Below are 24,594 nucleotides of genomic sequence, written 5' to 3' on the forward strand. Positions count from 1 at the left end.
AGCTGGAAAAGCATGCGTAAAAACGTGCTGGATAATTTGTCAGATCAATCCGCTGTGGCGACCCTAGATTAATAAAGGGACTAAGCCGACAAGAAAATGAATGAATGAATATTTTCAATACAGAAAGCATGAAACAAACAGTCATTCATTTAATTACAACAAAATGACATCGACCCCAAAACTTTAAACTACAATATAGGGAGAAAATAGGGTTATGGGGTTACTTTCGATTCTTAAAGCATATTTGAAAAAGTTCACATCAGGTTGGATCTGTACTCAGAGTTATAGTTCAATAAGCTAAAATTTATTTGATGAATGTAGTTTTAATAGCTCTACCATCTCTCCTGAGGTCTGTTCTGAAGCCAAGAGCTAATTAACCCAACCGTTGCTGTGAAAGCACACAGAGCAAAAGGTTAAGTGGTGGGGTGCAAGAAATAATGAATATTTAATGCTGTGATTTGATCATTTATGGTAAAATTGGCCTCTACACAAAACCCATTATTTCTGACTTATCAATGGCATTACCACCTTAAAAAGGATTAAAATTGAGCCGAAGTGGTTCATTTCATAAATCACACTGTTAGCAAACCACTGGAGACGATGAAGGTTTAATTCAGTCCTTTATTGTGGTATGACATGAAATGTCCATGTCCATAAATCACAAGCGTTGGCTTCTGCTATTCATTTAATGGATTTACTTGTGTGAAGGTTACATTTTGCAGATTGAACTTTTGTAAAACACCACAAAAAGTTTGTGCTTCTGATTACATTTATATACATATTGTTATTGTATGTACTTAAATCAGGCACTCATACTATGGCTTACATGCAGTAACAGGCAAAACATTACAGCCTACATCTGAAACAGACGGGGTTACTTTGTTTTGGGTTCCATTTTTTTTAATTCTGCTCTCAATTTTGTACATTTCCATTTCTCCATGTCATTACCCATTATAAAAAGCAATCTATCTTTTATGTATCACACAATGTGATAGATTAGTTAAGATGATATGTCTGCAGAAATCTTTGTTAATATTAGAGCAGAAAAATAACACATTAAATTGGCACTGCATTCAACAAAGAAGAAAAATATTGTTTGAGCTTTTTAAACAAGCAAGATTGGATGGATGGATGGATGGATGGATGGATGGATGATTTAGTGTGTGGTGAAATGCTGCCTGAGCTTTTAAAATAAAAAATAAATAACCAAATAAATAAAGTACATACTTTACATTTTGCTTTTTGGCACAATGAATGTGATGCCCTAAGCAGGTAAAACAAGAGTAAATTCTGGTCGCCATACAAACATGAATATCTTAAGCTGAAATGTTTGTTATTATTTATTACGTGAACTATTTTAAGTAACTGCATTTCAAATCGATGCTAAAAAACACTTTTAATCATTTACAAGTAGCAAAACTGCTGTGCATTATAAATATCTGCATTGAAATACAGCCAGGCTTGTGCATTCTTGGCCGTGAAAAAAGCAATTATTGCATTCCTCTGATTTTGAGTATATCAGAGATTTGTTGAATGAATTTTAAATTACCGTGGCCACACAGTAGCTCATAATCAATAATCTGAATTCATCTACAACAATATAACAACAAAAGACACCCAGTATTTGTCATCACAATTACGGCCTGGTATACTTCAGACGAAATTGAAGAACGAACTGAAATTACGTCATTTTCAACAAAAGAGGGTTTCCATATTTTACAATAGCTCCTCAAAGCTAATCTTTTAGGGAGTTTGTTGTAACTTTCAAACACTTTTGAGCATACCTGTCAACCCTCCCGTTTTTCCCGGGATTCTCCTGTATTTTACTGTTTTATCCCGCTATCACCCAGTAAAGGTATTTTCCCGTATTTCTCCCGAATTTTCTGTCTTTCTTTGAACAGCCGAGCCTCACTTTACGCAACACATACCGCCGAACCACCAGGGGGCGCCCCATGCTCTAAAACAGGACTCTTCTCTGCTTTAGCTTTGTTTATGAACACACATTTACACACATTTAAGTAAATCAATAGACTCAATGATGGGCTAAAAAATATGCGGAAATTGCAGATTTTTGCATGCGCAGATTGCAAATGAGAGCACAGCAAAAACACGGTGTTCAAAATGGCAAAAATGTTGTCAAAGTGCCCTACGAAGGGAACGCAATTGTCAATATGAAGATCGCTAACACAGACCTGAAATTTTGAAATCAAATTACACCTCATAGAGATGACTTTAAAGAGCCCATATTAAACATGAAATAGGGTCATATTTTGGTTGTGTCTCCAACAACAGTCTAATATGCATGCAAGGTCAACAAACAATTTCATTATCTTGTAATCTGCATTTATTTTTTCCTAATTATCCCAGCGACTCCCATATGCATCGTTTAGTGATTCATTTGTTTCCAAACCCCTCCTTAGCGCGAAGCTAATCTGCGCTGATTGGACTGATGACAGCCTGTTGTGATAGAACGACACTGACTGCCTTTAGTGCGAGACAGAGTGAAATGCCCAGCAGCTAATCAACAATATAAAATTAGTCACAGTGCATACACGCTACATAGTGGTGGCGCGGATTATGGGTGTGGATTTGGCTGCCAGTGGGTGAATGTAAAAACTGACGATGGACTTGAAAATACAGACGACTAACTATTTTATTGAGCAAAAACTCCAAGAACTGGCGAGGAGATCTCCTAGTTTAGCTCACTCTGCTCTTTTCACACACACACTTTTTCTGTGTTAGAGGGCAGGGCCGCAAGTTTCAAATCTCCCGGGTTTGCACACGCAACTACTTGGTTCACTTAGAGCTGTACTACACACTACATGGAAGGGCATTTTCCAAAACCCATAATATGGGCTCTTTAATGCTTTTTTTAAATGTTGGAACATTCTAAAAGAAAAGGCATAGGGGGGATTACTGGAAATAGAACACAATCAGGAACTATGCATCTAACTACAGCTCTAGAGGTGTAGTTGTAAGCTTACAAGTTTGCTGTGCAGTGTGCGAATATTCGTTGGAACTACGGATTTGGGAAACGCCAAATCAACAAACTATCTTTGTTACGACGGAACTTGCGATCTTAGTACGCTAACAATGGTTTTTGGAAACCAGTACGATCACTTGCGGAGAAATTTGATAGATTCTGAGGGGGGTCACAAGATGGACAAGAAGCTCACCTCATTGCGCCATGTCTTTTATATAAGTTTGTGCATACTGGTGTCACCATTCCGTATGACACGTGTCGCAGTGGCAGATCTGGTGGAGAAGGTTATTTGCCAGATGTTTGTGAAATGATTCTTCTCTCATGTGCTATTGTTGTGTTTAGGGGTACACTCCAACGGCATGGCACATTTACAGCCCTGCCTAGATCGAGTGTGTTGGACTGTCAAAAAACTGTATACCGTTACTCAACTTTTTTTAAAGGGCACCCATGGTGATCTACTTTTTAAGCTGTTTGGACATACATGTGTGTAAGTATAGTGTATATACTGTCATATTGGGGTGAAATAAACACACCCAGTCCTTTTTTTTTTCAAATTTAACAACATAAAAACGGTGGATCAATTGGAGCGGTTTTCAGACCGACCGCAACTTTACGTAGGAGTGCGGTCCCCCCGCCCACCAATATCGGTTGACAGCTGCGCGCATTAACATGTCTCCGTAGTAATGCATATACTCATGTCGACAAGACAGGACGAGCGCAAAGCAACCGGGAATAAAAGGTCTGTTAAGTTTGCGAGGATCAGCAATCATCATCAGACGTGATCAAGACTGAGTTTTACAAGTTTAACATGTTTTAAAACGTGTGCACGTGTGTAATGAAGTACAGCCATTCACTTCAGATTCACTTCATCAGCACAGCAGCGTGTCTCTCTCACTGTCTCTCTGTGTGTGTGTGTGTCTGCCTGTGTCTCTACACTATGTATGTGCGTTTTTGTCTGCGCTACTTGTCTGTGTGTGTGTGTGTCTGCCTGCGTCTCTATACTATGTATGTGCGTGTGTGTCTGTGCTAGCCTACTTGTCTGTGCTATGTGTGTGTGTCTGCCTGCGTCTCTACGCTTTGTATCTGCGTGTGTGTCTTGCTTATTGTCTGTGCTATGTGTGTGTGTCTGCGTGTCTGCGCTGTGTGTGCGTAAACTCATTGTATCAACTCCACAAAAAAATGCATCAAATATTGATTGGTAAAGTTCTTAGGGTTCTTTCACACCTGTGAATCGATTCAGTTGTTCCGAAACAGAGATTAAAATTGTTACATTGTTGCTCTTTGCTCTTGGAGCGGTTCACTTTTACACTGTAAAGTTTCTAATCGGACCAAAAGAGCTAAAACAAGTCACGTGCGAGTAAACTCTCCTTACATTGGTCAGAGTGTCAGGGTTTATTTTGCAGCGTCCCGCTCAGCTGTCAGGAGAGGTGGTGGTTTGGTGGTGATTGACAGGGTGCACGCGCGTGACGTGTCTGAGGAGAGACGCGGTGGGGAGGGGTGGGGAGGGGTGAGAAGGGTGCGCGACGATGCCTATTTGAGGACTGGGAGAGAGACGCTGAGATTACCGGGAGATCATCACTCGTTTGCGGGCATCCGGAGACTCGTGAAACTTCCCGCCCTACTCATAATTCTCTCTTCATATAGCCGTAAGCCTATTACATATCCATAAAACACTGTGATATAACCGCGCTCGGATCGGATTGCTTTCTCACTGCAATCAAACCGCTCCAGGGTTCGTTTCAATCGAGCCGAGACCACCTCATTCAAGCGATCTCGGAGCGATTACTTTGGCGCGTAACAGAGCGCGATTGCCCTGTTCACATATGCCAATCGAACTGCGCTAACTGGGCAAACGAGATACGTTCCGAAACAAAAGTGTAGGTGTGAAAGCACCCTTACTGTAGTATTTCTCACAAACGTTACGTGAGATCTGCTTCCTGAGGCAGCCGAGGGCGGCGATTGAGGCATGCTGCTGACAAGCACGTGGGAACGGTGGGCGGGGATGACTCGCCTTAAAGGCCCAGTGCAAAAAAACAGCAACCTTTTCCCAGCTATAATACAGACACTTCAAACAGCTATAATAAATACTCTGATGCAGGGCCGGAGTGGGACTCCTTTTCAGCCCTGGAGTTTCAAGCCTCAGACCGGCCCACCTCAGTTCACGACTGACTATATTAAAATAAGGTCATTTCCAATTAAGTTGCTAATGACACTATCACGTCTTTTTTTGAGAAAACAGCTGCTTTAGAACTTCAAATGTTCAACAACACTAACAGTATTATATGTCTTAACAATAAAAATGAAAATAATAAATTACTCTAACGAGGATCCAACCCAGGTCTGCGGAGTCTTAACCTGACGTGCTAACCGCTGGACCACAACAGCTGTGTACAGTAAGGAGACACAACTAAGTTTTATCATCATTAAAATAGGTAAAAAGAGAAGAGTTGCGATAAAATAATGAATAAAAAGGCTGTGGTCAAGTAAATAAATAAATTTAAAAAGTGTGACTGCTGAGAGCAACAGATTCTGGAGCTAGGGACACCGGCCCTCGCGGCCATAAAACAGACCGGCCCACCGGGAATTCTCCCGGTCCTCCCGATTAGCCAATCCGGGCCTGCTCTGATGGGTGTTTTGAGCTGAAACTTTACAGACACATTCTGGGGACACAAAAGACTTATATTAAATATGAAAAAAGGGGTAACCTATGTGCCCTTTAACTCTCAAACAAAGAATTTTGTTTAAAGTATACTAGAGCCTTTAGAGTCCATGACATTATCTCAGTTTGTTTTCCATTTTAATACTCACAAATGTAGTATGCAGATGTTTATGCACAACACCCCCAGTTGTCTTTCATATCAAACATTCAGACAGCTTTCCCTATAATAAGCAAACTCATGAGGAAGACCATGATGAAGAATATCCACATAAAGAAGCGATCCATGACTTTAGCAACCTTCCGCCACTCCGCGTTTCGTCTTTGTGTGGCCTTTTGCTCTTGGTAAAAGTTGGCAATGTACTCAACGTTCCTCAGAAGGGCTTGCTGATGGCACAAACACTGACTTTCAACAAGTATCTCCCTCTTTTTCACTGATTCTTTCCTTGATGCTCCTGTCTCTCCTGTAGCTCCTGCAGACTCTCCATGCTCAATTTCCACAAAGGTACCAATTCTCCAGCCTGACTGGTGCTCTTTTCTTTGTTGTGGAGATAACGTTGGACTGGCATCTTCATTAAATTGATCTTTCACCTTTTGTGAACACCCTTCATGTAGCCGCAAAGCAAAGTCCTCCCCTCTAGCTTGGCCATTTATGGTGCAGTTGTTTCCCTTCTTCGCTGGTTGATCTGTGTGAACGGACACACAGCTCTGTCCCATATCGTAGACGAAGCAAAACCGAGCCAGGTAGTTAAGGATAAATCGGCGCGCCCATGAGGGAACTGGTTGGGCTTCTGGTCCACAGTGGTGGATGTTCATAATGAAGATGGTCAGGGCTGTAGAGGCTGTTATCATGGTCATTGTGGCGATGTAATATTTCCCTGTGGAAACATTAGGATTGATGAACGCATCCAGCAGAATTCATTACACAGCTATCACCAATGAATGCCTAAGCTTGAAAGTTATAATATTCTCGACTTCACTATTGTGATGTAAAGTCGAGTGAAGTGTCTTCACAGATGAGGGCAGAACTTGATTTTGGTAATTGGGGATGGACTCTTTTCACAAGACTGTTATGACGCATTTAACGGTCATCATAATCTGTAAATCTTGAAAGTTTTTTATATTTAGATTTTTTATTTAGAACGTACGAACATTTATATATGTCTTTATGTATGCATTATATCATCTTTGCTTCAAATTACAAAAAAACGAATTGCCGCTTATGTGAGGCGTTTCTAATGCAGCATTTATTGGGCTGAAAATAAATCTGACATTATTCTCTTGTTTGACTGCTGTCATAATTTTTTTCCTTTTTCTAAAAGTCTTGATAACACCATCGAGTTGTTGTTTTTTATTATTATTTCAGCAAATAGGACTGTAAAATATGATTTGTTGAATTCTCCTATCCTACACTGCAAAAAAAGCTTTTCTTTGCTTAGATTGTTTGTCTTGTTCTAGTCTAAATATCTAAAATTTCTTTATATCAAGAGGCATTTTCTAGACAAGCAAAACACACTGTCTTGTTTTGAGAAATAATATGCCAATAATAAGTGAGTTTTTCCTTAAAACAAGCAAAATAATCTGCCAATGGGGTAAGCAAAATAATCTTGTTTTTTCTTTTGACGTAAGATTATTTTGCTTACCCCATTGGCAGATTATTTTGCTTGTTTTAAGGAAAAACTCACTTATTATTGGCATATTATTTCTCAAAACAAGACAATATGTTTTGCTTGTCTGGAAAATTCTTCTTGGTTTAGGAATTTTCAGATATTTGGACTAGAAACAAGACAAAAAATCTAAGTAAGAAAAGCATTTTTTGCAGTGTAATCACTGCGCTCTAAATTTACCCAACTACTGTATGACGACTTCGGCTACTGAGAAACTCGTAAATGTGAAAAGAGTCTATTGGCTGCAATGTTGGTGGTTATTATTTATGGATGATAAATTTACACAGTAATAATAATAATAATAATAACAGCAATAATAATAATAATAATTCCTTCTGTAAATTATTATTATTTTTCTTAATATATTTAATCATGTATTATGTTGTGTCCGACTGTTGTTCACTAGACACTAGTGACTAGTGAACCTGTTCAACATATAAAGTGATCATGTTTCCTCTGAAGATTAATTTTTACAAATGTTTTGAAATGTCAAAGTTTTTGGTCAACAGATTTAATTGTTTGATATCAGATTTCTTGTCTTAATCTGTATTCTGAAGATAAATCAAAGTCTAAAATGTTTGCAATAATGTACTGTATTGTAATATTATTATACATCATTAATCCATTAAACTGTCAGTTTAGATTTGATGATAGCTTTAAAGCTCTGTGTGACGTGAGTATCATTGATTAACAGACCTCAAGCGGAAAGACTCTGTGAATAATTCCAGTGTTAAACACTGATTAGGCTATTCAGCTCCAATAATAAGTTAGCAATAAAAAGGCACAGTTGCAGATTCATTAGGAAGGCTCATTAAGATTATTGACCCATGGCGCATTGGTTATTGCTCTAGCAGCTTATTTGCATCTGATAACTCTTTTAGACCTTGTGGGTGGAGATGTTTTCTCTTTGGTGAATCTCCTAAATGCACACCAAGGACACCCAAGGAAATGATGTGCTAAATAAAGAAGATTAAACATTCATACAGCATGCACCCACTTTAATGGGTAGAAAATAAAAACCCCAGAACTGATTTACCGAACCGAAGGTGCTCTGGAAGTCCATGTGGAAAATTATAGTTGTAATTATAGATTAATTTAATGTTAACTGAAATGTCATGTTCCTGCAACACAGTAGTTAAAGCATGGGTACAGCTAAAATGCAGAGCGTCTCATCATTTACTCACCCTCATGTTGTTCCATTCTGTATAATGTACTGTAAAATATTTTAAGAGAGGTTTCAGTTGATTGTCGATACACTGAAAGTCCATTTTAGATACCCTAGACATCAATATATTTCGTTAATTTTCTCCATCATCAAATTAAATCAAAATGTATACTTATTATACTTATACTTAGTATATTTAATATATACTTACAGTACTTATTTTAATATATATACACTGTAAAATATAAACGTTATTTTACAGGTAATTGTCTGTAATTGTTTTACAGAATTTTTCAGTTTTTTCATTATACAGTGTATATGTATATGTTCTGTAATAAAAAATTCTAACATTCAATTTACAGTTGTTGCTGGTTATTTTGGATTACGTTATTTTTCAGCTTTTTTAAAAGAAATTTTATGTATTTTAACACAGTAACACGTAATGTTATGTTAATATTTACAGATTAGGGAATAGAAAAATTAAGTCAAATTGTTTTTAGTGAAATTGTTTTAGTTTATGGAGTTTAACCTACATATTCTTAAAATAACTGTTAAACTATATTAGAGTTTATAGTTATATTTACAGTGTTTTCTGACAACAACAATTATTTGTACCTAAGCTTTTTTTCCAATCATTCTTTAAAAGTTTTTTTCCAGTTTTAAAGGGATGTTAAAGTGGAAGATTTTATGAAATACTTGGAGATTTCATGCATAATTACATAAATCAATCTTTATAATTACATTAATAACCTGCAGGGTGAAGCAGTGGCGCAGTAGGTAGTGCTGTCGCCTCACAGAAAGAAGGCCGCTGGGTCACTGGTTCGAGCCTCGGCATTTTTGAGTTTGCATGTTCTCCCTGCGTTTGCGTGGGTTTCCTCCGGGTGCTCCGGTTTCCCCCACAGTCCAAAGACATGCGGTACAGGTGAATCAGGTAGGCTTAAATTGTCCGTAGTGTATGAGTGTGTGTGTGTGGATGTTTCCCAGAGTTGGGTTGCGGCTGGAAGGGCACCAGCTTTGTAAAAACTTGCTGGATATGTTGGCAGTTCATTCCGCTGTGCCGACCCCGGATTAATAAAGGGACTAAGCTGACAAGAAAATGAATGAATGAATGAATGAAAAATTTGTGAAATGCGAGGTCCTGGAACAGATCGGGGTAACGGATCTAGCATGTTACCCGAGGATGGAGAGGTGTCGGGCATGAAAATGAAGAGCAGGGCTGGAGCGGGGTCGTTGGATGGTGGAGGGGACTCCCAGAAGAAGGAAGAAAGTGAAGAGCGGGGGGTTGTCGCCGGACGAAAGTGAAGAGGGTTGGGGAGTTGTAGAAGAAAGTAAAAGTGAACAGCAGATGGGGGAGGAGGGCGGTTGAGGTGGGGGATCGGTAAAAATAGGTGCCGGATCAGATTTCAGAGGTGCCGGATCCGGCGTGTTCCCGCACAAATTAAGCCCTGACTTTATAATGTTGTGTCTTTTAATATAAAAACTACTTTTATTCCAGTAACATAAAGATTGGTAACACTTTATAATAACTACACACTATAAATCATTTAACAAGCATTAGCAAATAGTGAATTCATTGTCTGTTAAGCATTAACTCTACATTAATAAACGTTAGTAAGCAGTTTATAACTGCAGCTACAAATGCTCTATTTTTGACTTATAAGCACCTATATAATGTGTTTAATAATTGTATTTTCATACTTAGTTAATGATTTATTTTTCATTACTAAATTAAGTATCGAATTATTATAAACCATTTGTATTTAAGAGTAGTTGAGGGTTTTTAGGATCATTCAGAATGAGTTAGTAAATGATTAATAAACTATTGAAATCAAAGTTTATATATCTTATTATTCAGGCATATACTAATAGTTAACTAATATGTTAATAAATGCTTTATTAACTCAACATTATGCAGTTTTGTGACTTAATCTAAAGTGAGGACTATTTATGCTTTATAAATCCCTTATAAATGACAAATAAAGGCTCAGTATCAAATGAACGATAATCTGTGCAATCTTTCTAAAATGTAAAATTACTGTAAAGTTTAAACATAAAATAACAAATAACAAATAACAGGAGTGTCAAAATATGACATCCAACTGGATAAAACAACAACAATATAATAATTTAACAATATAATAAGATGCAATGTTTTAACTCTATAGTAATTTTATTTTAGATAAGGTTGCAAAGATTTATTTTTCATTTGAAGTACAGTTTCATTTGTGTATCTTTTAATGAAGAGGAGTGAATAATGTCATTCTTCCTGTTTAGAATTCAACTGAACCTTTATTTGTCATTTATTAGTGATTTATAAAGCATGAATAGTCCTCACTTTAGATTAGGTCACAAAACTGCATAATGTTGAGTTAATAAAGCATTCATTAAAATATATAGTAACCATTACTATATGCCTGAATAATAAGATACATAAACTTTGATTTCAATAGTTTATTAATCATTTACCAACTCATTCTGAATAATCCTAAAAACCCTCTACTACTCTTAAATACAAACGGTTTATAATAATTCGATACTTAATTTAGTAATGAAAAATAAATCATTAACTAAGTATGAAAATACAATTATTAAACACATTATATAGGTGCTTATAAGTCAAGAATAGAGCATTTGTAGCTGCAGTTATAAACTGCTTACTAATGTTTATTAATGTAGAGTTAATGCCTAACAAATAATGAATTCACTATTTGCTAATGCTTAATAAATGATTTATAGTGTGTAGTTATTATAAAGGGTTACCAAAAGATTTCTCCAAAATAAAAATATTATAGGAAACACTGTGCAACATTCCTTGCTCTGTTAAACATCAATTGGGAAATATTTGAAAAAGAAATTCTCAATTTTGCCCTCAACTGTTTATCACTGCTGCAACAGCATTGCATATGTCCCCAGTAACATACAGTTCTAAATAAAATATAAAGCTGCTTTGCATTTTAGAAAATTGATTTATAATTAGTATAAATCAAAGTGACTGACCTATAAGCGGCACATTCTCTGAAGGAGGCATGCTCTCTGCAACCAGAAGCTGGAAGACTGTAAGGGCCAGTAGCACTGTGACCCCTAAAGACACCTTCTCTCCAGAGTCTGCCGGCAAGTAGAAACCCAGCGGAGCCAAGAAGGAGATCATCATGCAGGGAATGAGCAGATTGAAGATGTAGAAGGAAGCTCTTCTCTTCAGATGAAGTGTGTAGGTGATGTCTGGATAGGGGTCCGAGCAGCAGCCATATAGAATCACGTTCTTTTTAGCAGGCATTCCCTGAACCTCCCACTCCACGTTCTCCACAAAATCAGCCAAGTCCGCACTGTCCAGGGCGTTATGAAGGTCCATCTGGTTACCGTTGTGAGTCCAAGAGCCGAAGGTGAGGCGGCAGTGTTGGACATCAAAGGGGAAAAACGAAACGTCCACTTTGCAGGAGCTCTTGGTTATTGCGGGCTGGTCCCACATAATCTGGCCATCATGGCGGATCACAACATTAGTCTCCATAGAGCTGGAGAACTGGTCATCTGCACTGAAGGTGGAAATCAGTTAAATTATTATTACTTATAGTACTTTTCTACAACCAAACATTAATCATTTTTATATTCTGAACAGAGAAGCACTTTACAATATTTGTAGCAGAAACTGAGTAGATAAAAGTGCAATACTTGTACATTTTTAAACATCATAATAGTTATGGCTCACCCCAAAATGAAAACATACTCAATATTTAATTTATTTATAAATAAATAATATTCTCTATATTTTAAAAAATGTCGAAAAGCAATTGACATCCATAGTAGGAAAAAATAAATATTATGGAAGTCAATAGATACCAATTTACAACATTCCTCAAATCAGCAATTTTTAATATTTAACAGAACAAACAGGTTTGGAACAAGTGGAGGTGAGCAAATAAAGAGAGAATCTTCATTTTTGGGTGAACTCTTCCTTTGATAAAGATTTTAAATTTGTTTGGAAACATATAATTCATGTTAACTATACTGTAAAAAAAAAACCCTAATTTTAAAGAAAATATCCCTAAATTTTTGACAGTAATTTTTTGTCATTTAAAATTATATGTAGAACTTAGTAAAATGACAAACAATCTCTCTAAATTCACAGTTTGACTTTCATTTTAGGTACTTTATTATTAAAGACAAATTACTGACATTTGTGTTTTTTATACAGGGAAATTACAGTATTATTTATACAGTGTTTTTTCTGTTATTTTAAATTATATTCAAAAATACGTAAAAATTACAAACAATATCTGTAAATTAACAGCTTGACTGTAATTTTATGTACTATATAATTAATGACAAATTACAGCAATGTGTCTGTTTTATACAATACAATTGTCATATTATTCACACACTGTTTTTTCCTGTTTTTTATGAAGTACATTTAAAATTACGAAAAATGAAAGTAATAAATTGTAATTACTTGCTTTGTAAAAAAAAATTAAAAATTGTAAAAAAAAAAAGTCAAATGACTGGCAGCTACGGCTGCCAAACAAAAAACATAAAATTACGGTAAAATGTCTTTGTTAAAATAAAGTGCAAAAAATAATAAATCTACAGATATTTTCATTAAAATGTTTACAGAGAAACACTGTTAATTTACAGACTTTTCCTAGATTATTACGATCAAATTCGTTCAATAAAGTTACACACTAAGTGCGCTCACATACACCTGTTCCGGATTCCGCTGATTGTACACACACAGTCGGAGGATCATTATGAACTGATTACATGCACTTTCAAAGCAGCATAGACCAATTGCTTAGTCTTGTTATACTGTTACTGTGAACATTATGACGCGTTTCTCTTCTTTTGCCTTGCTTTGTTTGTTAATTTTTTTACGTTGTTTGCTGCCGGGACTGACCATTTGCCTGTTATTTGACCATGACTCTGGATTCCCTGCATAATGTTACATCTGTTTGCCCCTGTGTGACTGTTGTTTGCCTGACCATCTCTGTGTAATAAACCTGCATTTGGATCTGCACTCCTTTGTCAACATCCCCTTCACGTTACAGTTCCATTTCATTTAAGATCTGTAACTGAATCATTCCATATAACTTAAACCTCTACATGTTTTACATAAACGCTATTCAATAAAATGTAACAACTGTAATTTTAAAGTTGTAAGAATTTTAATCCGTTATATCTCGTTTGTTGTTTTTTCCAAATTTTTTTGATCCAAAATAAAACTGTTAAATTACGATCATGAGCATGTCTTGGCATTTTATTAAAGGTGTTTAATCGTAATGATTTAGGGAAAATTCTTTTAAATAACATTGTTTTCTCTTGAACTTTTAGTGCAGTCACTTGGTGATGGTGTTTGATCATAATAATCTAGGAGAAGTCTGTATAATAAGTGTTTCTTTGTAAGACTCTTAGTGTGTAACTATATTGAACGAATTTGATCGTAATAATCTGGGAAAAGTTTGTAAAACCACAGTGTTTTTCTGTAAACATTTTAATGAAAATATCTGTAGATTTATTATTTTTTGCACTTTATTTCAACAAAGACATTTTACCGTAATTTTATGGTTTTTGTTTGGCAGCCGTAGCTGCCAGTCATTTGACCTTTTTTTAACGTTTTTTTTTCTTACAGTGAACATTGATGAGGATTAATAACCACTGTAGCAAATGTCTAATGTCAAATAATTAGTGTAAAACTCAGGCCATCTGTCATGCATTAAAATCAAAGCTTTTAAGACTTTAACTTTGAAAATGCTGCAATGTTATGGTTAAATATGGATCAGAAATATAGAACAATAACATAAATATAACTTATTAAAGGGTTGGTTCACCCCAAAAAAAATTTTAAATTGGAACAACGCAAGAGTGAATAATAAACAGAATATAGTTTTTTATGTGAACTAACCCTTTAACAGCAAATAATTAAATGTTAAGGCTTGGTATTACATAATAAATGATATAGTCAGGATGATTTGTTATGAGAAGAACTGGCTTTGCACTCTTATGAACAAGCCCTTCAGAAGAATCCACAGCCTGTGTTCTTTGCAACAACAAAGTGATGAGAGGACATGACATTCAATCGGTGGTTGAACTGATGAAACCCAATACCAATCCAACCTACTTGTTATATAGGACAACATCGGGTCTCCATACATAACTACTAGGTATGCGGATGGTATCAAGCCCATCGTAGTCTGTCGTATTCCAGGTGAGGTAGGCATCAAACCAGACCTGGCGAATCCACAGGTATGTTGTGAGGATCTGGTTTCGTTCATCCTAGGAAGCAAAAAAGATGGAACTTACAGCACTTATTAATCAATCTATGACACTTAGAGACATATAAATACCAAATTCACAAAAACAATTAGCATTGAATGATAATAAAAATCACATGCAGACATGAATCAATGTCAGTTTTTTAAATTAAATGTTAATTCTAGTTTATCACATGTCTAATTGTATGAGTACATGATAAAAATTTTGTCAAAACTGAACAATTTTTCTGTCCTTCACATAAAGGACATGAAATCCTTCACATTTATAAACAGTTTTGCACACAGACATGTCATCAAAAAGAGGCCAGCAAAAATGCTGGCTTGTATTTGGCAATGGCACATTATATATATATATATATATATATATATATATATATATATATATATATATATATATATATATATATATATATAGTTGAAGTTAGAATTATTAGCCCCCCTTTGAATTTTTTTTCTCTTTTTTAAATATTTCTCAAATGATGTTTAACAGAGCAAGGAAATTTTCACAGTATGTCTGATAATATTTTTTCTTCTGAAGAAAGTTTCATTTGTTTTATTTCGACTAGAATAAAAGCAGTTTGAAATTTTTTAAAAACAATTTTAAGGTCAAAATTATCAGCCCCTTTAAACTATATATTTTTTGGATAGTCAACAGAACAAACCATCATTATACAACCTACCTAGTTAACCTAATTTAGCCTTTAAATCCCACTATAAGCTGTATAGAAGCGTCTTGAAAAATATCTAGTCAAATAACATTTACTGTCGTCATGGCAAAGATAAAATAAATCAGTTAATAGAAATGAGTTATAAAAATATTATATTTAGAAATGTGTTAAAAAAAAAATTCTTCTCTTCGTTATACAGAAATTGGTGAAAAAATAAACAGGGGGCTAATAATTCAGGGGGACTAATAATTCTAACTGTGTGTGTATGTGTGTATATATATATATATATATATATATATATATATATATATATATATATATATATATATATATATATACACACACCACACACACACACACACACACACATACATACATACATGTACATGTGTGTGTGTGTGTGTGTGTGCGTGCGTGCGTGCGTGCGTGCGTGCGTGCGTGCGTGCGTGCGTGCGTATGTATGTATGTATGTATGTATGTATGTATGTATGTATGTATGTATATATATACACACATACATATACATATATATATATAGATATACATATATAATCATTTTTTGATTTTCAGTGGATTTTTAAATTCCAGATATTTGTTTAATGAATAATGGAAACTATTGGCTTTTTAAGACGAGTAGAAAGAATGCATTCAAAAAATATTGAATTTATTTAAGCATTTATTTATTTATTTTAATTGATTTATTTTGTTACGATCTGTTTGCGTCTGTGTTTGCGTCCTGTAGTAACCCCCAGTAACACTCCAGATGTGTATTTAATGCCTAATAAAGGGTTAAATCTCTATTTCTTAATCCATATCTTTATTTCAGTACCACTTGCAAATTCCAAATCTAATGATTTTATTCAAATGTTCTGATTGTAACAGAGTGCTTGTCTCAATTCATCCACATAAACATTTTATTCATTCAGAAATAGAAAAAGGTGCACTTTTTCATTTATAAAATGACATAAAGGAATATCCCAAATTGCTTTTGTAAAAAACCTTACATTCTAATACACATAAAATGCCTTATTTGCATATATAAACACAACATATCGTCACCTTAGAATTATAAGGTTCTATCTGCGTTCTAAATAATTTTGACATATTGAGCTTCAAAGTTTTTGCATTCCATATAACAAACAATATGCGTGTAACAGTTCTCTTTCTAATTGGAGCAAATAAACCATGGTAAATGCAGATAGAACCTTCTCATTCTGAAAAGTCATTTTTCACTTGGAATTATAAGGTTCTATCTGGCAGATCATTAATTGAAGCGTTACTTTTCAGTAAATACAATAAAAAATATACATAGTTTGGTGTTGTAATAATATGTTGAGGCTTGAAGAAGTAACATTTGTGCTTTCTATAACATTTATTTAATGCTGTATGATGAATTTTTTTTACTTGTTCAAGTTTACCATACAAGGCTATGCTAAATATTTTATCCAGTGCATATGTAAATTTTATGTAATTAATATGGTCATAATTATTAAACTTTATGCAGTATATAAATTATTGAAATATATTTATTGAATTATATGCCCCATGAATTAAATTAAGTATTAGCCCTTTAAGGTTTAATATTAAATTTAAAGACTTTAAAAGCAAACAGACTATGAGCAAATGAGTTTAATAAACACTGAAAAGTGTTTCACTGACTATATATACACAAATAAAAATATTTCACATTTAATATATCATTTTTAAAAATATTTTGTTTCTTTTTTAACAATGTATATTTTAAAATTTAATCTCAATGTCAAAAAATGCTTCTAAATCATCACATTTACACACATCTCAGTTTTGTGTGGTGTGGCATTGTTTTGATTTTGTGTGATTCTGTCTTTCTGGGGTCCGTTCTTCGTACGTGAATTACTCAGTTAGCTGGATTTGGATGTTGACGATTTGACACGATCCAGGATCGTTTCGTTCTTCAAAGCTGATCCGAGAGTTGTTGTCATAGCAACAGTTCTGCTAGGTCAAACCTGATCGGGAGCTGGTTTAATTCATATAAACAGGATTAGATCGGCTTAGTTCAAGCAAAGATAATACAGAAAGTATGTTCCGAATTCTGATATTTCTTACAGTAGTAGTTATATACACTTGGGAAAATGGTACATATTTTTTAACTATATATATAAAGTTATAGTCATTAATAAAATAAATAAAGTTATACATATTAATAAAACTTATGCAATCTGCACCCTCGAAATGAAAGTACAAAGACTGCCACCTGGTGGTGCAAAGAGAAAACTTATTTATATTTTAGATCGCTTTAGTACAAATTGTGTATGATAGAAATGCTCAATATGTCACTTTTTTTAAAGCAATAATACATTTATGCAGTCATAAACATGTTTTGATTGTTAATATGCCAGTGATCTGATGCTTCACAAAAGTTGCAGACGCCTTTACCAATATCAAAATGATTTTGTAAACATCCAGTTATTCTTTACACCGATATAAAAAAACGGCTACAATAATAAAGAAAATCTTTTCTAAATATAAAACTAAATACATTGATTTGCATTGAAATACATGATGAATACTCTTGACACATGAAGAGTTATCGCGTGTCATATTTAACAAGCCGTTTACTGCTAATTTGATGTAATTTTGCTCACATGGATAATTGAATATTAATCAGATGATGTCATTACGCTGTTGTGCCGTCAGCCAATCGCTGCATTACTGATCATGATTTCAAGGATCGATAGATCTGTCCTTCACAACACACGAGGCGATCTCAGATCAGTTTATCCAGACATTCTAATCTGATTCGCAAACTTGTTTGAAGAACCAAATTAGCGAGAGATCAGTTATCAAGATTAAAAGATCCAGGATCTGCCAAATCATCTTAGATCATTTAAGCGAGGTACGAAGAACGGACCCCTGGTGTTTCCTGCTGTCAATGGAGCAGTCCGGTAAATGACAAAGAAAGCTGATCCTGATTGGTCCTCGTGCGTGCATTAAAAATGCTGATTGGCCCACAGAAAGAACCTTATAGAGCCAAGCTAGAGTTCAACTTTCTAGATAAATCGTTTTTGTTTTTTTAAATAAAAAGGCTTAAAATATAAACATCCTATTCAATTAAAAAAAAGCACAATGTAAATAACTTGTTATTTAATAAGAATATGTCAATAACTCAATTTTGGCAAAAATGTCTGATAGAACCTTATAATTCTAAGGTGACGATATGTTGCCATATTCACTAGTAGTGTCTTGATTTAAAAGCAAAAAAGGCTGCATGCTTACACAGCGCATTTCAAGAGCTTGACTAAAACTAAGCCCAGAAACCATCAAAGAAAGAGAATGATAAAGTGACAAAGACAGTGCGATTGACCGTGAGTTATTACCATATCGATGATCTGCGAGAGGGTGATCTGCAGGGTGACGTTAATGATGTTGTTTGTGTCCTCCACAGGCCTCAGCGCACTGGTGTAGTTCACGAATAAATCCTTAAGCAGCTTGAATGCATATCTGCCCTGGGCACATAAACACACTGGCAAACAGGAAGAGGAACGTGAGAGAGTTTGCTTTATTTAGATTGATTAATCAATTAAGAGGCACAGTTAGGGAGAGGTTGCTTGAGTAAAATTGATATCCTCGTATTGCTTATTAAGCTTGTTTACAAGCCAGAGTTAACAAGGAATAACACTCGAGGCATCAGTGCTTTATTTGTTCATTTTTCTTTGGAAATAAAATCATCAGTCGTTCAACACTAACAGTAACAGGGAAAATACAAATAAAACCTAATTCACTGAAGAGTTTCTTTAGAACTTTTTCCTTCGCTTTTCTTTTTGTTTGGAATTCAACTTTTTTTATTGTTCAACAGCCAAGAACAAAGAACACACTTCACACTACACATACATACGATACAGGAGCAATATCACATGAGTAGCAGTGCGATATGGCTGTATATCGGCACTGGTGGGTGCACGCCTCCCACCAGTGCCGATATACAGCCATATCGCACTGCTACAAATGTGATATTGCTTTTATACAACAGTTTGACGACATAATTGTGTATATAAAAACAAGATCAAACATGGAGCGTTTCAAAAACCCTTTTGAATGTGGAACTACTTTCTTCCACATTGGATTCAAATCATAAGCTGACAGTTATGCCCCATTCACACGGGCGTCAGTGTCAACGTTTCCCATTCACTTTGAATGGGTGACGTCAGGCGTTGTGGATGCGTGGGCGCCGCTTCAGAGGCGTTGCTCGCTGCAGAAATTGGGACTAGCTCAACTTTTCAAGTGCTGACGGAAGCGTCAGCCAATCATATCGCTGTATGCAAATACACCAGCTACACAGTGGCCTATTGACCTTATTCTAAAATGCGGAAGTGCGCCTGTTTTCGCGATTGTCTTAGAACTTCCGATTCAGTCGCCTATGGAAGAAATGACTAGGAATAATAAACGGCAGAAAATGGTCAAACTATTTGCTCTACAAACAAATGTTTGCCTGACTATACAGACCAAGTAGAATAATATAAGAAGAAAATATCAAATTGCAACATCAAGCAGCGTAACGAGCAGTTTTTAACATCAAAAAATGAATGGAAGTGAATGAGACCGGAAGTCTCGAGCCAAAAAGATTCAGATGGCAGCGCCCGCTCGTCGGCGGAGAATAAGGTGAATACGCTAATTTCACGCGGCCGCCATTTTAAAGAACCAAAGCGAGGCTGCGGTGGGAAGAAACCCGGAAGTATAGGACCAGCACTGTAAACATTGCAGTAACATGCCGTGTATTATAAACCTCCAGCTGTTGCAGAAATGATGTAACCATCACTTTAATATCATTCAGTAAGTTTATTTTAAACAATTAAAAGCAATTTAGCATCAAACAACATCACAATCTCAGTGATGCGCTTAAGTGTCCTCCTGGGCTTCAGTTCATGGCACCAGTTAAACACCGTGAGGACGCGTTTGGTTTGCACTCAGCTTACCGCTCTTCACCCAGTGCAAACAACGATACACGGAGACTGAAGCGCGAAGCAGCCGTCAAGATCAGTCGAGTCATCAAGCAGATCACTCCTCTGTCTGTGTTGTGTGTGTGCTCGGTAAACAGCGGTGAACTGATGACCTTCTCGGCCAATCACAATCATTTTTGTTGAACACGTGACCACAATGGCAAATCAGCGCTGTTTTAACAAAGCCATCAACAGTGCCTTAATGTTTGCGGGATATTTATGTTTTTTTCATTTAATTCAGTATAGTGACAAGTCTAATATAATGAAAGAATCAGTTTATTAAATCGAGTTTGATAAATAGCATCTAAAACGTGTGTTTGGGAAAGAAAACATTAGCTAACTAGTGCCATTTCCCTTAACTTAGCTGAAAATGAGCTCTGATATCCCTTATTATATTCACCATTCATTCAGAACGGACCTCCGGGTCACCCGGAAGGTGGAGAAATGAAAAAATTGTGTCACTTTCTCTTCGCTAGTAAGCTATATAGCCAGTTACACAACATTCCTATTTTACTGCCAATGATACTTCCGGGTTTCTTACCACCGCAGCCTCGATTTCGCTTTTGAAAATGGCGGCCGCATGAAATCAGTCTATTGCTGACTGAATTTCATTGGCTGACGCTTCTATGACGATCGATTCAGCCCCAACTTCAGACACGCCTTCAGTCAACCGTTGACGCTGAAGCCCCGCGTGAATGGGGCGTTAAACAGTTGAGCGAGCATCTTTTAAACTTGTAGTGTCTGCTTTTTGCTGGCTGTATGTGGGCGGAGTAATACACAAAGAGTGAAGAGGCTGTAGGAGCTCTGATATTGCACGATAACCCATCTCTGGGAAACAACCATACACACTCATATACTACCGACAATTTAGCTTACCCCAATAACCTATTTTCCCAGAGATGAGTTTGGAAATATTTGTATAAGAATTCAGATTTTACAGCAATGTAGAGTCTTGAGTGGGTCGACCTTGCGCACTCCATTTGTTTCAGCCCATAGAATAACTTTTGAGGCATATTTAGGCACAAAACTTAATAAAAAAATAAATAAAATAATAAAATAAAGCAATAAGATAAAAATATTATCTTACCTTTTTGTATAGTTGTTTGTTTTGCTTTTTTAGTAATCAGCTGGGTGTTGAACTGCAGTTCTAACCTATAAACTAAAGTTTTTTTGGCTGCCAGCTTATCTTAGGATGGCCTGATGCCCCAGTTATGATTTATGAGTGCGCTAAAGGACTTCACAAGTGCCAAAAACAGGAGATCCACAATAAACCTCCTCACTGCACCCCATATATTTGGAAGAACTACTGCCACACCAAGTGTAGGAGCTGAACTAGTGAACAAAGCGTGTTTCCTCAATTACTCTCTCCTGTAACCCCGAGGATGAGTGTGGTCAGCGCTTTCACCCCCGAATCAATTCACTCCAAGTGCCAGACAAAATAGCGCTCTAATGAAAGACTAAAATGGCCGTGGTGTGAAAAGGATGTGTGTGATCCAGCTGGCAGCGCTGCAGTCCTGCACCATGGGCGAGTGTGCAGAAAGTATCAGATTCTTGTGATCAAAATACTTGTGATAAAGATTTAGACAAAATGCAGAAATGCTTTGATGGACTTTCAAAGTACTGTAACTGGAAACCTGCCATACAGTCTTAAAATAATAATAAATTGAATATAAATTGATATTATTTTCAGATAAGGCAATTAAAAGTTAGCATTTTACATTTCCTATGATTGGATAATTACAAATCCTCCAAAAATTATATTCATATCATACAGTAAAGCAGCATTCACTGACAACAAATATGATTGACTGCTTGTGAGGGACCCCATCCTAAAATGTAAATGGCATATGTATAGTTTCTTTTGTAAATATCCAATTTATTCTGTATAAAATGCTATTATAAATGGGTTTAAATGTTATTGCGAAAATTATTAAGCTATATTTTCAAACTGTTCTCATAGTACTGTATATAATCATTTATTTACACAAACATCAACTTGTTTTATATTAATTATATTAATTACTTATAAGATGTACTTATTAGGTTATTTTAATTAATTAGTTCATCTTTCATTTATTGCATATTTATTTTGTCTGGATACAATGGCTGATTTATTTAATGATTATTATTATTTATCATTATTATTTCACAGAAGTTCCATTACTTATTAATATTAATTGAAAAACGCACATCCAATGGGACTTACAGAATAGCCTACTTAGAATTGGTTGTGTACACAAGTTGTGTAAATCTTTTGAAGGGAAAAAAAATCTGTGGTTTGCGGTAAATACACTTTTAATTCAGCATCTACTGTCTTTATCACAGTTTATTTGCGTAAGGGGTGATTTAAGAAAATCAAATTTCATATTTTATCAACAGCAAAATCAAACGCTGGGACAAAATATCGTCAAAAAGAAACAAAAAAAGTAAAAGTAAAACATATAGTCAATGCATTTAAGTGTAAAATGTTGTTTAACTCCAAGTTGTATTGTTTAAACTTGGATATAATCGACGAATGACACACACAAAATAATATTTAAGATGTGCTCGTTCTTACCTGGAATAAAACCAACGGTGGCAATCAAATAGAAAGAAGCCAAAAATACACGTGGATTCATTTTGTGGCGCCAGGAATAAAATCTCGTCTATGCTCGCTTGAATGCAGATGCAGCATTTCTCAGGTATTCCCATAGTTCAGTGTCGTCCTGTAACCGGGCTGTGTAACATCCATGCGTAACTCACGAGGAGAGAGAAGTGTGCTACAGTAGTGATGGTGACGTAGACGAGAAACTAATACAGAGAGAATTGATACTCAAACTTCAGCTCGAGGCAAAGTCCTAGTAAAGTACGACCGTTAAGTGTGTTTAGTACTGCAGACAAGAGTGTTGACAGGTCGTAAAATATTAAATATTACAATGGTAAGTGAACGTGTCAAACAAAATGTGTCGAAATAACGTTACCCAGAAATATAAACGAGTTATGCAAATAAGCGTTAGCTAATTTAAAGTAGTTTTTACACCAAATACTGGAAAATTAATAAATTTACATTTAAATTTTTAACATTGTCACCTCCATATGGCTATGCACATACATAAAATTAAGACAGCTTTATATATATATATATATATATATATATATATATATATATATATATATATATATATATATATATATTTAAAGTGTATTGTTCCATTTCTGGCAATTAAATTTCTTATTTTAGGATTATTTTTTTCTTTCTACCTGATATTTTGACATTTCGATTGAATTAGAATTATGTAATAGCTCAGCAGTGTATTAATCCTCCGTTCTTTTAAATTTTTTTTTTATTAAAATATGAGAAAAACAGACATTACATCTTTACTACTTAATTTCCATGAGTTTTCCATGACTTTTTCAGAACTTTCAAGTACATTTTCATGATGTAATGTTTTATATAATGTCTACATATACATGGGTAATAATAAAAAATAAATAAAAAAAACGTTCAAATGTATGACAGCATATCATAGAACACGCAACAATCTATTTTGTTTAAATTTTTTAATCTATGTAAAATTGATTTTGATAAAGCTTAGACAAGACAGCTAACCTATATCCAAGTTAGGGCTGCACAATATATGGTTTCAGCATCGATATCGCAATGTGTGCATCTGCAATACTCGTATCGCAGGATATGCAATGTTGGGATAGTTTAATATAATGGATAAAGGTTTATCATCTGTATGCATTTTTAAAGGGAAGGTTCACCCAAAAATAATGTATACCCAACGCATTACACCCTTCAAAAATGTTTCAAACATTGAGTTTTCTTTTTTAAAATGGACAGAAAAATAATCTAATTTATTACCTCCTATATAGTATTGAAACACGTGAAGTGAGCGTAAACAGTGAGTACATTTTAATCTTTGAGTAAACTGTCCCTTTAAGGTCTGTGACTGTGTGAACACTTCAATATTTCAGAGTTTAAAACATCGGGCCACAAGAAATTTCTTTGTAACTTTAATAAAGATTAAATAATCTACAATGAAGACTATGCAGTGTTGGTTATTCACTATCTGTACCCGAACAGTGAATACCTGAAAACTAAAATTCATTTTTATCTTTTATTTATATTTCATTTTTCTATGCTTGTAATGTTATATTTTGTTCGAGATTTGAGATCCTCTACAAAATCCCCCAATCAATCCAAATAAACCCTGTTAAGTCTCCTGGTGATATT

General features: G+C 35.1%; 1 protein-coding gene across 2 annotated transcripts; it reads right to left on the reverse strand.

Annotated features, from left to right (window-relative positions):
- Nucleotides 1-603: 603 nt before the first annotated feature.
- LOC101882637 (neuronal acetylcholine receptor subunit alpha-10) lies at nucleotides 604-23,369 on the reverse strand. Of its 2 annotated transcripts, none has more exons than XM_087301808.1 (5): nucleotides 22,933-23,369; nucleotides 18,756-18,901; nucleotides 14,578-14,732; nucleotides 11,469-12,001; nucleotides 604-6,517 (listed from the first exon to the last, which is right to left on the reverse strand). In XM_087301808.1, the coding sequence occupies exons 1-5, from the start codon at nucleotides 22,991-22,993 to the stop codon at nucleotides 5,850-5,852; spliced, it is 1,563 nt and encodes a 520-aa protein (XP_087157934.1). In that variant the 5' UTR covers nucleotides 22,994-23,369; the 3' UTR covers nucleotides 604-5,849. The 2 variants fall into 2 exon arrangements, with proteins under 2 accessions (XP_087157934.1, XP_087157935.1); XM_087301809.1 differs by lacking the exon at nucleotides 22,933-23,369 and adding an exon at nucleotides 21,252-21,374 and having other exon boundaries at nucleotides 5,614-6,517.
- Nucleotides 23,370-24,594: the final 1,225 nt, after the last annotated feature.

Source organism: Danio rerio, chromosome 21 (assembly GCF_052040795.2).
Source record: "Danio rerio strain M-AB ecotype USA chromosome 21, GRCz13ab, whole genome shotgun sequence".
Classification (NCBI taxonomy): domain Eukaryota; kingdom Metazoa; phylum Chordata; class Actinopteri; order Cypriniformes; family Danionidae; genus Danio; species Danio rerio.

What these genes read in the sequence shown, in the direction of transcription:
- LOC101882637 (XM_087301808.1), bottom strand. Translation starts at nt 22,993, where the DNA reads ATGAATCCACGTGTATTTTTGGCTTCTTTCTATTTGATTGCCACCGTT. An exon ending in TCTCGCAGATCATCGATATG is followed by an intron (nt 14,733 to 18,755) that starts GTAATAACTCAC and finishes TTTGCTTCCTAG; the next exon opens with GATGAACGAAACCAGATCCT. An exon ending in AGAGAATGTGCCGCTTATAG is followed by an intron (nt 6,518 to 11,468) that starts GTCAGTCACTTT and finishes ATGTTTCCACAG; the next exon opens with GGAAATATTACATCGCCACA.